At 39.4% G+C, this 15,361-nt stretch overlaps 1 protein-coding gene across 1 annotated transcript in view; it reads left to right on the top strand.

Annotated features, from left to right (window-relative positions):
* The window catches only part of CENPF (centromere protein F), a 37,786-nt gene extending 26,389 nt beyond the window's left edge, over positions 1–11,397 (top strand). Inside the window, exons 11-14 of the mRNA XM_025394983.1 lie at positions 2,052–2,214; positions 3,742–4,218; positions 5,651–5,829; positions 10,416–11,397. Of these exons, the coding sequence (XP_025250768.1) occupies positions 2,052–2,214; positions 3,742–4,218; positions 5,651–5,829; positions 10,416–10,619 (1,023 nt within the window). The 3' untranslated portion in view covers positions 10,620–11,397. The remainder of the gene's footprint in view (positions 1–2,051; positions 2,215–3,741; positions 4,219–5,650; positions 5,830–10,415) is intronic.
* Positions 11,398–15,361: the final 3,964 nt, after the last annotated feature.

The raw sequence follows: 15,361 nt of genomic DNA, 5'->3' as shown, positions 1-15,361 counted from the left end.
CATGCATCCTCTCAAACTAGAGGATGTTAAAGACTTCTTGAGATAGATTTGAAGATGCAGCCACACAGCAGATGAGGGCAGGCCTCTTAAGCTGTAGAAAACAGTCCGATGGGCAATTCCAAAGTCTTGAACGAGCTGTCTTCCAACTTCACTGTCACCATATTCACCCTCCTGTGGCTTATGGGGAGATCAAAGTGTGGCAGAGCACCTTGGTCAGGCAGACATGTGTGGATGTTTTTCTCTTCCTCTTCATGCAAGGATCATAGAGCTTTTTTTTTTTAAGGAAGAGTGAAGGTGAACCCTAATGTCAGGATTGCTAGTCTCAAGATGGTACCACTATAATTCTACCTGGAAAAGGAGGTGTTTTGATTCCTACAGATATTTTTTGTAAGATGAATACCCACAGTGTGTAATAGTGAACCTGGGTAATAAATATCTTCCAGCAAAGGTTTTACTTAGAAGACGATTATATTTTTAAAATTTTGACATTAATTGAATATATACAAACAGAAAACTGGGTATAAATTTATTATGTTTATGGCTCTCATACAACTATCAAGGTAAAGGAAATTTATCAATTAAATACAAAGTAGTAAAATTCAAAATCACATTAATAATTAATGATGTTCTTCTGGTACAAAATGAGATGCTGGGCTTAATAATAGAAATAAGTAGCACTGTTGAAATAGAATTAAATGGGTCTTTAATTCATTTGTGATTGGAATCAGAAGTAGCGAGTTCTGAAAGGGTAAGGTTTACTGCATCGTTACTAATAAATAATTTCAAGATGAAATATACAAAGATGAGATCCAAGCTCTAACAACTACTTGCAATACGAATATGGTACTAGGTTCTTCTCCATCCCCCATCATCATTCCCTTTCCTCCTCCTGCTGCTGTTTGGTCGTTCTTAGGAAATTCATGATGCCATATCAGATGGTTTTAGAATTCTGCATTTTAAAATATATTACATAATATAATGCATATGCCATATATAATATCCCAGTGGGATCTGCTATAATATTGCATAATCAAATTCATATTTCTGCAGCAAAATGTGTGGATAGTCTCACAAGGCAGGATAAATAGAGGCTATACATACTGGGCCAGGTGTGATGACTCATGCCTAGAATCTCAGCACTTTGGGGGGCCAGGGCAGGAGGACCTCTTGAGGCCAGGAATTTGAGACCAGCCTGGGCAACATAGTGAGACCCCATCTCTAAAAGAAAAAAAAAATGGTTGTGATAGCATGTACCTATAGTCCCAGATACGTGGGAGACTGAAGTGGGAGGATTGCTTGAGCCCACGAGGTCATGCAGTGAGCCATGATGGTGCCACTGCACTCCAGTCTAGGTGACAGAGGGAGATCTTGTCTTAAAAATAAATAAATTAATTAATTAATAAAGACTGTAAACACCTTTATATCTGTTCAGGTTGGGTTTTGCCTCTAAATCATTTTCATAGCTCTTTTTTTGATTTGGGAATTATGAATAAGAATGTGAACTTGTACCACTGAGAAGTATATGAGGACACAATTCTCCCACCATTCTATTGTCTTTCTACTCAAGCCATAATACAATCTAAATTTGTATAGTGAGCTCTAATATCATTTGGCCTTCATGTGGTATAGCTAAAACAAATACCAAGGCAGGTATTGAAACTGTAACAGTGCGATTACAAATGGGAACACAATTGTCTCATTGAGAATTTTGGACCCACCAAGAATGTGTTCCTTGTTTCCCCTGCCCAGTAATCCAGTGTGATTCCCACTGGATAAATATAGACATAATGGGCACTTAGTATAGACATCTCAGGAACCATAGTTTATACTTGTGATACTAAGAAAGAGAATGACAAAACCACATTCTCAGCTGGGGAGACTTAGGAAACTGAGTAGAGAAGGTGAATGGTTTTGCGCATCTTTAGATGTTTTGTATTGAATCTAATAATTCTTAAATTTACAATATATGAATCTTATATCTCATAATTATTTTTCCATATACTTATAAAAAGAAATTCAAGTTTTTAAATGGAATTACTTTCATTTTGTAGATGGACAATCTGAAATATATAAATCAGTTGAAGAAGGAAAATGAACGTGCCCAGGGGAAAATAAAGTTGTTGATCAAATCCTGTAAACAACTGGAAGAGGAAAAGGAGATATTGCAGAAAGAACTATCTAAACTTCAAGCTGCACAGGAGAAGCAGAAAACAGGTGGGTGTTAACTGGGGCACATCAGCTAGCCAGCACTCTTTTCCAATAGTGGAATAACACATGGTGTGCATGCTTAGGAACTATTTTTAGTGCTGTGTTCTATTACTGAGTGCTGATTTTTTACCATTAATCCATTTTCCAATTTCTGAATTTTGTGCTTATCTTGGGATCATTATAGAACTCAGAATGAAGCCTTTTTTTGTTTTGGTTTTGAGACAGGATCTTGCTGTGTCACCCAGACGGGAGTGCAGTGGTGCCATTATGGCTCATGGCGCCTCGACCTCCAAGGGATCCTCTCACCTCAGCCTCCCGAGTAGCTGGAGATATGTAGGCAGGCGCCACCACGCCCGACTAATTTTTGTATTTTTTGTAGAGACAAGGTTTTTCCATGTTGCCCAGGCTGGTCTTGAATTTCTAGGCTCAAGCAATCTGCCCACCTCGGCCTCCCAAAGTGCTGGGATTACAGGCAGGAGCCACCATGCTTGACCTGAATGAAGCCATTTTGAAATAGAATTATTGCATCTTCTGTTCTATAAAACATGCAAAAAAAACCTGGTGGTACTTTTTCCTCATGAGCCATTCTAAGAAGAGTTTTTCATGTTGATGTTCAGCTGCGTGGTTTCTTTGTCAAAAGATTGGCATCAGAGTTGGCTTTGGTAATTTATAAATAGCTGATTCTGGTTATCCTCAGTCCGTTGTATGGGTCAACTAAAGGGAACAGGTGAGGGTGGGAGGCATATTTTTAGTTGTGTGGGAAAATAGAAAAGGAAAGAAATGATAACTCTCATTGTCACTTTTATCCACTTATGCCCCTGGAGTGCCATGTGCTTACTGTGTGGATAGATGATGACAAGCATAATCTGACTGGCTTCCCTGGTCTGTAGCATGGCAGGGTGTGGGTCAACAGTCTTCCCTGTTGGAAACAGTGCTCAGGGTAGATTGGGGCTTCAGGGGATTTTTCTAATGGATTTAATAACACCCACGGCAGCTACAAGTTGACCAAGATTCCCACCTTTATAGTGTTCCCCTAAACCCTTCTTCATCAGACCCTGCCTTGTCTTCAAATACTTTCAGAGGTTTTTTGGAATTTGCCTGATCATTTGTTAGAATCTTGTCTCCCAAAGCCATACAACAGAAGCTTCATAATCTTTACTGACTTCTGTTCATCCACTTATGGTAGACAGAATGGACTGGGGAAAATAAGGATGTAAAAAAATGGATTTATTTGATTGCACATAACTGGTGTTACAAGAAAGTTTAGTGAGTTGACTGAAATACGAGTTTGAGATTTTGGTGGGTTTTATTTAAGCTGTCCCAAGGAATGTCACAGGACTAGAATACATTGATGTGATATGATACCTCCCAAACAAGAGTTGTTTGAACTATAAGAACATATACTGATATATCTCCCCTACCTCTTCAAAAAAATCAAAGAAAGAACACGTCTAAGATTATCTGCTTCACGATGCCCATTGTTAACTAGAGAAGCGTCAAGTCACACATGATGTATTGCTTTACTTTGGACAGGTACTGTTATGGATATCAAGGTCGATGAATTAACAACTGAGATCAAAGAACTGAAAGAGGCTCTTGAAGAAAAAACCAAGGAGGCAGACGAATACTTGGATAAGTACTGTTCCTTGCTTATAAGCCATGAAAAGTTAGAGAAAGCTAAAGAGATGTTAGAGACACAAGTGGCCCATCTCTGTTCACAGCAATCTAAACCAGATTCCCGAGGGTCTCCTTTGCTAGATCCAGTTGTTCCAGGACCATCTCCAATCCTTTCTGCTGCTGAAAAGAGGTTATCATCTGGCCAGAAAAAAGCTTCAGGCAAGAGGCAAAGGTCCAGTGGGATATGGGAGAATGGTAGAGGACCAACACCTTCTACTCCAGAGACCTTTTCTAAAAAAAGCAAGAAAGCAGTCATGAGTGGTATTCACCCTGCAGAAGACACAGAAGGTACTGAGTTTGAGCCAGAGGGACTTCCAGAAGTTGTAAAGAAAGGTATGCCTAATTTTAAAACAAAATTATTTGTGTTCTTTTGAAATTCCATGTAATAGTTCACATATAAAAAGACAAAAGTATTTGCTTTTTTACATTATTGTGCAATAATCTCATTGATGTTCATAAACAATAGTCTGCTTTTAAATGGATGAGGCATATATTTTCCTCTGGGATCTCATTATTTGTGTCATATTAACAAAAGAGCTGGTAGATTGGTAAAATGACTGTCTAAAATCTGTTTAGAATTTGTTATTTGAATGCTGAAAAAAATCATTAAATCAAGGACGCCCTTCAGGGTTTCCTACCCTTTGGTCATGTCTGACCTAGCTAGCAGGTGAGCTGGAGGGTCCACCCTGTGATGCTGGCCCCCTGGCTGGAGCCACTGACTACACTTTGTTTTGTTTTTTGAAACTTGGTTTTTTCCCAAGTCTGGCCCAAGGACTGGTGCCAGTCTAGGAACTGTTTGTTATTGGTTCCTGATTGAAACAATGTATTGTAATTAAGTAGGACTTTAGAAATTTTCATAGCAACTTGATATTTTTGTAACATCCAAGCACATATCATTTTTTCTATTGATTTGTTCTCATTATATTATACAAAAATATTATTCCACAGCAGATTGGAAATTCTTTGACCCCCTTCCGCCCCCAAATATCTAAACTGATTCTTTGCCATAGATGGTTTGAAAAGCATTGTTCTGAGTAACTCTAGCCCCAAAATAGTTATCTATCTTTCACTGGTAATTTTTATATGTAGTGTGTGAAAAACAAAAACAAATGCTGCTTTAGTTAGCCCTGAATGCAGTTCTGGAGTGTGTGTTGATACATTAACTCTTAGTATCCCTGGGATTGACTTTCTTTCCTGGGTCATCAAAAGTCATGTCACTTCCTTCTGTGGAAAGAGACAACGCGAGTGAGGGTGAAGTCACCTTTAGGAAGGTCAGTTTCTCTCCTCCCACCTACATTAGAGTGCTCACCTGAAGTAGCTGTTACCATTTTACATTTTCCCCCTTTAAACAAGCACTTGCCTTTCTTTTATATATATTTTTTATTTTTCCATTGTACTCTCCTTTTTCTCCCAACCCAATTTTACAATGAGGCCTGCTGGCATTCTTTAGATCTTAGAAAAATGCAAAGTAAAACATCCATGTAGAAGATAGAAGCAGAAAAAACTTTTTCTGTGTAGTATTATTTTCCCCTTCTTTTCCCATTGTTATTTTCTATGTTTCTAATAAGAAAAAACCTGTTTGTTACTTGATTCAATTTGGTGACTCCCAGAGCAACTGTGAAGTGTAATCCATTGACCAAAGTGGCTAGGACAAAGTATTTTTTGGAGTTTACATTATCCTTGTTAAAACCACCTAATGAATATCTTTTCCATTGTAGATAGAATTGGACCTAGCAGTGCTGACAGTTAGCTTTTTTGCCCTTAGGGTTTGCTGACATCCCGACAGGAAAGACTAGCCCATATATCCTGCGGAGAACAACCATGGCAACCCGGACCAGCCCCCGCCTGGCTGCACAGAAGTTAGCGCTATCCCCACTGAGTCTCGGCAAAGAAAATCTTGCAGAGTCCTCCAAACCAACAGCTGGTGGCAGCAGATCACAAAAGGTAAACTACCGTCAACATCCATCTACTGTTTGAGATCCAGAAAATTGCAGTATTACCTGGGTGAGGATTGGACACTGCACCCCCTGATTCAGGAGCCCTTTCAAAAAGTCTGACCTTCTTGGTGTGGTGTCAGTCAGTCAGTAGTGAGCAAGTGACCGGGTGAGCATTACAGTATCAGGGTACATGATCTCATGCTTGAGTCAACAGGCCATTTATACGTAGTTTGACGGAAAATGGCATCGTTACATTAAAAACTCGGTGGATTTCTAAGAAAGTTTCAGGTGTTACTGATGAAGGATTTGAAGAGGTAATTTTCCTTTTTGCCACTGGTATTAGTTTCAAACTTTACTCTCACTTACCTGCCCCCAGCTGCGAATTTTTTATTGTTTTTATTAATCCTTTACTTTCTTTTAAAAAAGGAAGCACATATTTCAATAGATATCTAACGAAAGGAACTCTGTTTATGGATTTCTTTCTCTATTTTGATTGTTGAGGATCAAAAGGATCTTAGTGACCTCTGTGCACCCTACAGCGTCCCAGAAGATGTTATGTAGAGCATAGAGAATATTTGCTTAACAGATCTTTATTCCTGTTACTATGATCCATACCAGCAGCTATCATTTAAGTATGCATAGTATATGCATTTTATTTATCTTTCTCATTTTATTGAAGTCTCACAGTAAGTGGTATTATAAAAGAGTGAAAATCGTGAGACTCATAAAGATTTAACCTCCCAGTGTGAACCCCTGCTTCCTCTCAACTCCACAGTCTTGATCTTTCTACGATACCAGTGTTTGTCAGACTGGGGACTAGGGGAATATTTTTGGAAGTTGCTGGAATAACTTCAAAGAGTTTGAACAGTCTGTGATTTTACCTTGATTGCTCACTTGTCAGAGTTTGATCAAGTATGCGATCTGATAACCTTGAACCAGAAAACAAAGCTTTGAAAGTGTAATAACCCCTATTTGTGTAATGTGATAATTCATAAGTGAGCAAACACGTTCTTAGGATTTGGGATACCAAATATGAACACATTGGTGGTTACATGTGGGCGATCTAAAGAGTACAATATATTTAGATTTCTTAATCTGAACATCACAACAACAGGTTTGCAAATTTGTTTTTGTTGATGTGTAAGAGCTATAAGCATTAAGGAGTTATACTTAGTAATGAATAATATACATTATGATTATAATAAATACATTATAATAAAATTTTTATTCAAGTATGAAGAAGAATGATCTGAGATTTTCTTTCACTGAAGTAGACCCATTTGTTACTCTTATTAGAAATATTCTACCATTTTGTGCAATTTTTCCTCCCCTCCCCTACCAAATTCTCTCTCTCACTCACATTTGGATTTAACTTTTGCATGCTGCCAACAACAAAATACTGAAGTATATACTGGAGAATATATATTTAATATACTGAATGTACTGACTTTCCAGTGAACATGAGAACAGCTTCTCCTTTAAGCAACTAGTGCCTCTAAACAGTGGAGCTACCAAACTTGTCCAAAGCTGTCAGCTACAAGATATCTACTGGATACTGGATACAGGAGGAGTCAGGTTTAGGGTCCTGATATGGGCCATGCCATTTTCTTAGAAGGGCGACTGGGAGCCACCCTTTCCCAAACCTCAGTAAAAAGTAACATCCATTCCTATTTGTCTCACACTTATGGAGATCAAATGAAGTATTTGTCTGACTCTCTTAGAACAGAAAACCATGACATACAGCTGGTACTCTGTGCCTCCACTCTTTTTAGGTAACTCACTTTATTGTAATCTCTTGTTTAAATATCTGTCTTCTGATTTGCAATCCGAGTTCTGTGAGGTTACTGATAACATCTATAGTTTATGTCTAATGCAGTGTCTGACCTTCAACAAATATTCACTGAATGAATGGAACTGTGAATGTCCTGAAGTGATTGCATTAATAGATGTTTATAAAGGCATGCCAGGAAATGGTCTTATGAAATCATCACGAGTCATTTTTTTTCTTTTGTGAAGAACCGAGGGTAAAAGCAGTTTGCATGTGGCGTTCAGACTTACTATCTAGGAAAAAGAGCTTTGCACGCTAGGGGGCCTGCTCTCCTCACTGCTGTTGAATCTGCTGAGTAGGGAGTAGTAACCATGGTTTCCGTAGATTTTGTTCAGTGCATTAGCTACATGCCGTTCAGTAGGCACCAGCAGTTATGAATTGCTAAGCAATATTGTGCACTTGCAAATGTGGAGGGGGGCCTTTTGAGAGCAGTTGTAAGAGACTTCGTGATTAGATTCAAACTCTTCAAAACCTAGCCAAGTAATTTTTAATTTAATTCAGCCTTCTCTGAGTCCCCTGTAAAATGCTTGCTGCCTAATCTGTTAAGCGTATTTCATCACTTAGTTTTAAAAATCTAGAACAAGGTATTATTTCCCCAAAGCGGTTGCTTAGAAACTCAGGGTTGTGAGTTCTCCTTTGAGGTGACTGGCTGTGTGATGAGAGACAGTTTCCTAGGTTGTTTAGCAAGACCTTTAGTGACATCTGACAAGTTCAAAGGGGAAAAAATGGGCAAAATGCACATTAGGTAAGGATCATTCTCTATTATGTCACTGGGATGGATAAGCTCAGGAACCCCTCGTTTGTTGGGAACAAGGGAGACAGCAATCGTAGACCTGATCTCCTGAACCTGGGCTTTGCGGTCAGTTCCCGGAGGACCGGCCAGTAAGCTGTAGAGCCCATCATGGATGGTGGATGTTAGTTTTGTGGGGGTCTTGCATTTTTTTCCTACTTGTGAGGGTCATTTTCACTGAACTATCTGCATATTTGCCCTCTCCCTATTGCAACTGCAGAATCATTTATAAGACAATTAGAGTATGCATGCATGCACTATTTTTTTCCCTCCTTTTTGTCATTCTAGGAGGATGTACTATCTTAATAGATTAAATACTTGGTGAATTTGACTTTTTCTGGTTAGAGACCATTCTGAAGTTAACTAACCAACAGGAGAGTCAAATCCACAGTTTAAATTCTGATCACAACTACAGTGTCTTCAGTATCAGAAATTGAGTCTAGAGGGGAGAAGCCAAAAAGAGTGGACATTAGCCATTTGATGGGGATAAAGAGTCTTACAGACTCAAACTTTCTATTTCTTATGGGGTATCTGTCTCTTTTTCTCTTTTTCTCTTTTTAAATGGCAAATCTACAGATTTATTTCTTGTACATCTGGTGGGTTCCAGGGAAACCTTGTCTTTGGAATCACTATTTCTCTTTTTAAAAAAAGCAAAACTCTTTTATTTTTTTCCTTCAACTTTCCATGGATGGTAATTTTCCATTAAGTCCTGACCTTCCAAGGCTGCGTCTTTTCAGTGTCCTGGACACACTCTGAGGGAGAAGTGAACTTTCCTGGGATTTGATCTGTTGGCCGGATTTACTATGTTTCATGTAATGAAAAGTATTTAACTGACTTTTTCAAACCACATGCTTCCTATGGAAAGAATATAAATGGGAAAATACTTTTCATTCCCTTTTCTTCTCGCATCAGGAGGAGATCCCTGGAAGTCAGTTGCTGAGGGAGTGTCTGTCACGTAGTTACTTCTCAGCGTCTGTGCTGGACACAGATCCTTGTGTCCATTATGCAAGAGGCCCTTCTCCTTTCTCTTTGAAAAATCTTCCTATTTGAATCTTCCACTCTTGCCTTTAACTTTGGTTAGGTGAAGCTTTCCTATACTTCATTTTTCTTGCTCTTTTTTCTCTTTTTTGACCCTCTATCTTTTTTCACTACTATATAAATTTCAATTTTTTGTTTGTTTGTTTTTTTAAATCTTGCTGTGTCCCCCAGGCTGGAGTGCAGGGTCACTGTTGCGGCTCACTGTAGCCTCAAACTCCTGGGCTCAAGCGATCCTCCTGCCTCAGCCTCCTGAGTAGCTGGGATTATAGATGTGAGCCACTAAGCCTGACCCAATTTCAACAAAGCTTCACTCACCAGTTACCTCACCTTCTCATCTACTTAAAGTCCCAAATTTTCTGCGATATCTTTTTCTCTTAAAAGGCAGGATGTTTGAGAGGGAATTTATTCTTCTGGACTTTATTGCTAGATAGCTGTCCTTCTGCTGTAGTCCAAATTCAATATGGAAACAACCAGCCACAAAGGGAGAATGATTAAAATACCCTGAACAGGTCCTCAGTCATTTTAAAATTTTCCACCCTGTGGAGGTAGTATTACTCATTTGGGTTATGCTTGTTTTAAACAACAGGAATGGCTAGTTAGGACAACGGAGGCAGGTTTTTCACTTAGGAATTCACTGGACGTGTACCATGTGGTCAAGCATGTTGTGGGCACTAGAGATACGTAGGTAAATAGGGCATAGTCTTTACCATTAGAGGTGCCATGGGAAGTCTGATGACTTTAGTTAGAGATTGTCCCTGATATCCTCCTGACTTGTCTGTTAGGTGGGGCCTATTCTCAGGGAAGAGGAAATACTACAATTATATATAACTCCTAGAGAAGAAGAACTTAATTTAAAACTTAGTGACAGAGTGCTTTATTTTTCATGTTGTGGAAATGTGAGTGTGATTGAACCTCTAACAGAGATGTTTTGTGGCAGGTCAAGGTTGCTCAGCAGAGCCCAGTGGATTCAGACACCATCCTCCGAGAACCCACCACGAAATCTCTCCTGGTCAATAATCTTCCTGAGAGAAGTCCGACTGACAGCCCCAGAGAGGGCCTGAGGGTCAAGCGAGGCCGACTCGCCCCCCACCCCAAAGCTGGACTGGAGCCCAAGGGCAGTGAGAACTGTAAGGTCCAGTGAAGACACTTTGTGTGTCAGTACCCCTGGGAGGCGCCAGTCATTGAATAGATAAGGCTCTGCCTACAGGGACTTTTCTTTAGCCAGGGAGAGCTTTATCAGTGAGGAGAAAACAATTCTTTAGAAGTCTTGAATATATTGTACTGTTTAGATCTCCCATGTGTAAGTATTGAAAAAGTTTGGAAGCACTGATCACCTAGTAGCATTGACATTCCTCTACTGTAATGTAAATAGTATAAAGCTATGTGTATAAAGCTTTTTGGTAATATGTTACAATTAAAATGACAAGCACTATATAACAATGTCTTTGTATGTGGATTTACACTAAAAAAAAAATGCAGAACACATTTTATACTTCCAATTAACAGCTCCTAGGAAAATGTAGACTTTTGCTTTATGATATTGTATCTGTAGCATTAGGCATGAAATAGTTTTGGATCAGGAATTTCTCAGAGCTGAGTAAAATGAAGGAAAAGCGTGTTATGTGTTTTTAAGGAAAACGTGCACACATATACATGTAGGAGTGTTTATCTTTCTCTTGCAATCTGTTTTAGACATCTTTGCTTATGTAACCTGTATATATGTGTGTGTGGGTATGTATTTATTTCCAATTAGGGCTGCAGGGTTCTTACAGGTGTGCTATACCATGTGTCTGTCATTGTGCTTTTTTCTGGTTTTAGACCAATTTTTTACAGCTCTTTGGTATGCATTCTCGTATCTGGTGATGTATTAACATGTAGCCTTTGTTTTCTAATAAAATAGTCACCTTCGTTTTCTGTAAGAGTGATTCCTAAGTGTAAAGGTATTACGAATATTGGTACTATTTCTTGCTAACTACAACAGCCTCTTATACAAGTAAAAATGTTTGAACAAATGATACAGATCTTTAAACAAACGATCCTAGCATATTTAGTTGTATTAAAAGACACAATTTGGAATATGGGTCATAAGGAGTATGTGGGAATATAAGATGTCCAGCCCAGTGCCTCCTACATTCTGTGTCCCCATTAAACCACATCATCAAGGATACAGGTATGTGGTGTTTCCTAGCTTATTGATGATAACAGAGTTTTGAAAGCATGCAGGCATTGTGAGCCATGTCAGATCCAAAAACATTTGAACAAGTTCTTACATCCTTGAATCAATCAGGGTAAAAAAGTTTCCCAGGACATGCGCTAGTAAAAGATCATTTGTTCCTGGCTTTCAGTCCAGATCGATGCACAAGCCTCGATAAGCACCATCATTTATATTTAAAAGTTGTCCTTTGCAAGGTGGCCTCTGTTGTTGGATAATGCTTCAATAATATTAAGCTACTTAGTATTCATCAGCTGAAAGTGATATCCTGACTTCCCTCTTGTTTCTTCAGTTGCTTGGGGTTGAGGTCTGGTGCAATATCCTCACCATAAATCATCCCAGGGCCACCATGTGCTCAAGGGCGTCATGACCCCGAGCAGACATTGTTGGGATTAAGCCATCAGCTTTATTGGCTGTCTCCAGTGACTGGAAGATTCCACTGAGTAGGCTTTGCTGCGTAGCGTCATGGGTCCTTGAAAGCATCTCTTCGTTTTTTCCTAGGTGTGCCATAGCTGCTGCTCTTGTTACTTGGATACTTGCCTTTTTTTTTTTTTTGATACGGAGTCTTGCTCTGTCGCTAGGCTGGAGTGCAGTGGCATGATCTTGGCTCACTGCAAACTCCGCCTCCCGGGTTCACGCCATTCTCCTGCCTCAGCCTCCCAGGTAGCTGGGACTACAGGCATGTGCCACCACGCCTGGCTAATTTTTTTGTATTTTTAGTAGAGATGGAGTTTCATCATGCTGGCCAGGCTGGTCTCGACCATTTTTATAATTGTAGAGAATTGTTCAAAATCTTGTAAGTGGACAGCCAAGACATTATTCTTTTCCTCAAGATAACAATACTTGTTCTGCTATGAGCTGAGCTGCATATGGGATGAAAAGTAAACATGCTACTGTTCCAAATTTGAAGTACCTTATAAACCAGTTGAGTCATGAGTGAGATCCCTGCTGACAAATCATATGGGAAAATGAATCAAGTTCCGAGATCTGGGAATCAGATTCTCATCTGTACAATGAGGAACTTGGTTGAGATGATTCTTTTACCGTAAATGTTGTATAAGAGCTGAAATGGACCTTTGTGTTATTGGGAGTTGCTGGTAGTCTAAGGGGACTGCATCTTCAATAAGAAAGAAATAGAAACCAAACTTTAAATGTAGCATGATTTCTATTTCTTAAGACACTCCTCCCCTCACCCTCTCACTTGCCTTCTTTGAGATTTATTTGTGATTTTTCTCATTTGATCCCAGTTTATTTATTTTGTTGGGACTACTAAATTTTCACAGATTTGTTCGCACCTGGGAAGAAGTCAGGGCACTTCTTCCTGGGGACCCCTAACTCAAGGAGGGGAGACCTCTTCCACCTTCCAACTGGTTTGAGTCTGCAAACGTTTCTAACTTCTTTTAGCATGACTCAACACCAATTGTTATTTTAGAATTTCCAGGTTTTTCCAGAATCCTTCATGCTGTGGGCAGTATGTCATGAAAGAAATTTAAATAGTAAATAAACTGATGAGTTCTTGTAAGCCATAGGTTTATTGCACCACAGTCAGAAGTTGCACTGATCATTAGCATGTTTTTCATATTTCTCTTCTGTAGTTAAGGAGGGGGATACAATTATTTTTGAAGAGGACAGTAAGTACCTAAAATTGTTAACTACTACTTGGTAGTTGAGAGTTATGTGCTCTCCCGCTTCTGTTCATATAAGCTGTCTTCTCTTTGAAGGGGAAGGGGTTGTATGCTAATTCACTGAGGAGAGAAGAGAGCCTTGAGTGCTTCAGAAGAGCCTGGCTGTTCTCATTTGAAAAGTCTGAGGACCTGAAGCTGCCATCCTACCTGCAGGCCCAGCTATGTATCTAATGCTACTACTCACTTTAGCTTTGGCTCAACTACTTAAAATACTGGATGGAAAGTCTCAAATTTTACAAGGTATTTTCATGTGTGCTGAAGCTTTTACCTTTGTGAGGTAAGAGACAGAGGTCAAACTTCTCACTCATAGGCCTGGGGAGATCTTGCCTAATGATAATTGTGTGTCTCCCTGAAACCTTGCAAAAATGAAGATTATCTCATCAAACAGAAGATAAAATAGGCTTAGAGTATTTGGCCCAGGAAGTAGCAGAGTTGAGTTTCGACCTCAGCTTTGCAAATACAAAGCCCATTCTCTTTCTTGTTTATCCTGCCACTTCTCTGGAAGCAGGCTTTTCCAGGATAATTCTGATAGTATAGATTTTCAGGGGATATTAAGTAGCTTTTCCACTTTCTATGTGCAATGGCAATGAAGATATCTAGGCCGTCTGCATCTGATTTGGGTTACCTTACATTTAATTTCAAAAATGTAAAATGGGACTAGCTATACATTTTAACTGCTAAAAGTTGTCTACTAACTAAAAGTTGTCTACTAACTGAATACATAAGCATTATTTATGTAGAGGTAAATCCTTTCAAAGAGTCTTTTTTGGCAATTCAACAAAGAAACCCCATTAAAAAGTGGGCATGAACAGACACTTCTCAAAAGGAGACATACAGGTGACCAACAAACATGAAAAAATGCTCAACATCACCAATCATCAGAGAAATACAAATCAAAACCACAATAAGACACCATCTCACACCAGTCAGAATGGGTATTATTAAGACATCAAAAATTAACATGCTGGCAAGGTTGTGGTGAAAAGGGAATGCCTATACAGTGATGGTGGGAATGCAAATTAATTCAGCCACTCTGGAAAGTGGTTTGGAGATTTCTCAAAGAACTTAAAATAGAACTACCATTCTACCCAGCAATCCCATTACTGGGTATATACCCAAAGGCAGATAAATCATTCTGCCAAAAAGACAAATGCACTCCTATATTCATTACAGCACTATTCACAATAGCAAAGACATGGAATCAACCTAGGTGCGCATCAATAGTGGATTGGATATAGAAAATGTGCTACATATACCCCATGGAATACTATGATACCATAAATAAAAATTAAATCATGTACTTTGCAGCAACATGGATACAACTGGAGGTCATTATCCTAAGCAAATTAACTCAGGAAACCAAATACCACAGGTTCTCACTTTTATGTTGGAGCTAAATATTGGGTACACATGGACATAAAGATGGGAACAATAGACACTGAGGACTACTAGATGGGGGAAGGAGAAATGGGGGACCAAGAGCTGAAAAACTATTGGGTGCTATGCTCACTACTTTGATGATGGGATCGGTCATACCCCAAACCTCAGCATTTATGAGATATACCCATGTAACAAACCTGCACATGTACTGCCTGTATCTAAAAAGTGGAAGTTATATATGTAAAGAAGTTTGGTTTGGAAAACCAAATACAAAATATTTCAAATACAAATGTTTAATATAATGTAGACATTAAAAGTGAAAGGTGTCATAATGCCTTGGGGTCCCATTTGACCTTGGACAAATTACTTAATTCTCTGTACCTCCGTTTCTTTCTTTTCTTTTCTTCTCTTCTCTTCTCTTCTCCCTTCCCTTCCCTTCTCTTCTCCCTTCCCTTCCCTTCCCTTCCCTTCCCTTCCCTTCCTTTCCCTTCCCTTCCCTTCCCTTCCCTTCCCCTCCCTTCCCCTCCCTTCCCCTCCCCTCCCCTCCCCCCTCCTTCCCTCCCCCTCCTCCCCTCCCACCTTCCCCTCCCCTCCCCCCTCCTCTCC

This window comes from Theropithecus gelada, chromosome 1 (assembly GCF_003255815.1).
Source record: "Theropithecus gelada isolate Dixy chromosome 1, Tgel_1.0, whole genome shotgun sequence".
NCBI lineage: Eukaryota > Metazoa > Chordata > Mammalia > Primates > Cercopithecidae > Theropithecus > Theropithecus gelada.
The sequence above is the reverse complement of the archived record's forward strand: the minus strand, read 5'-3'. Positions and strand labels throughout refer to the sequence as shown.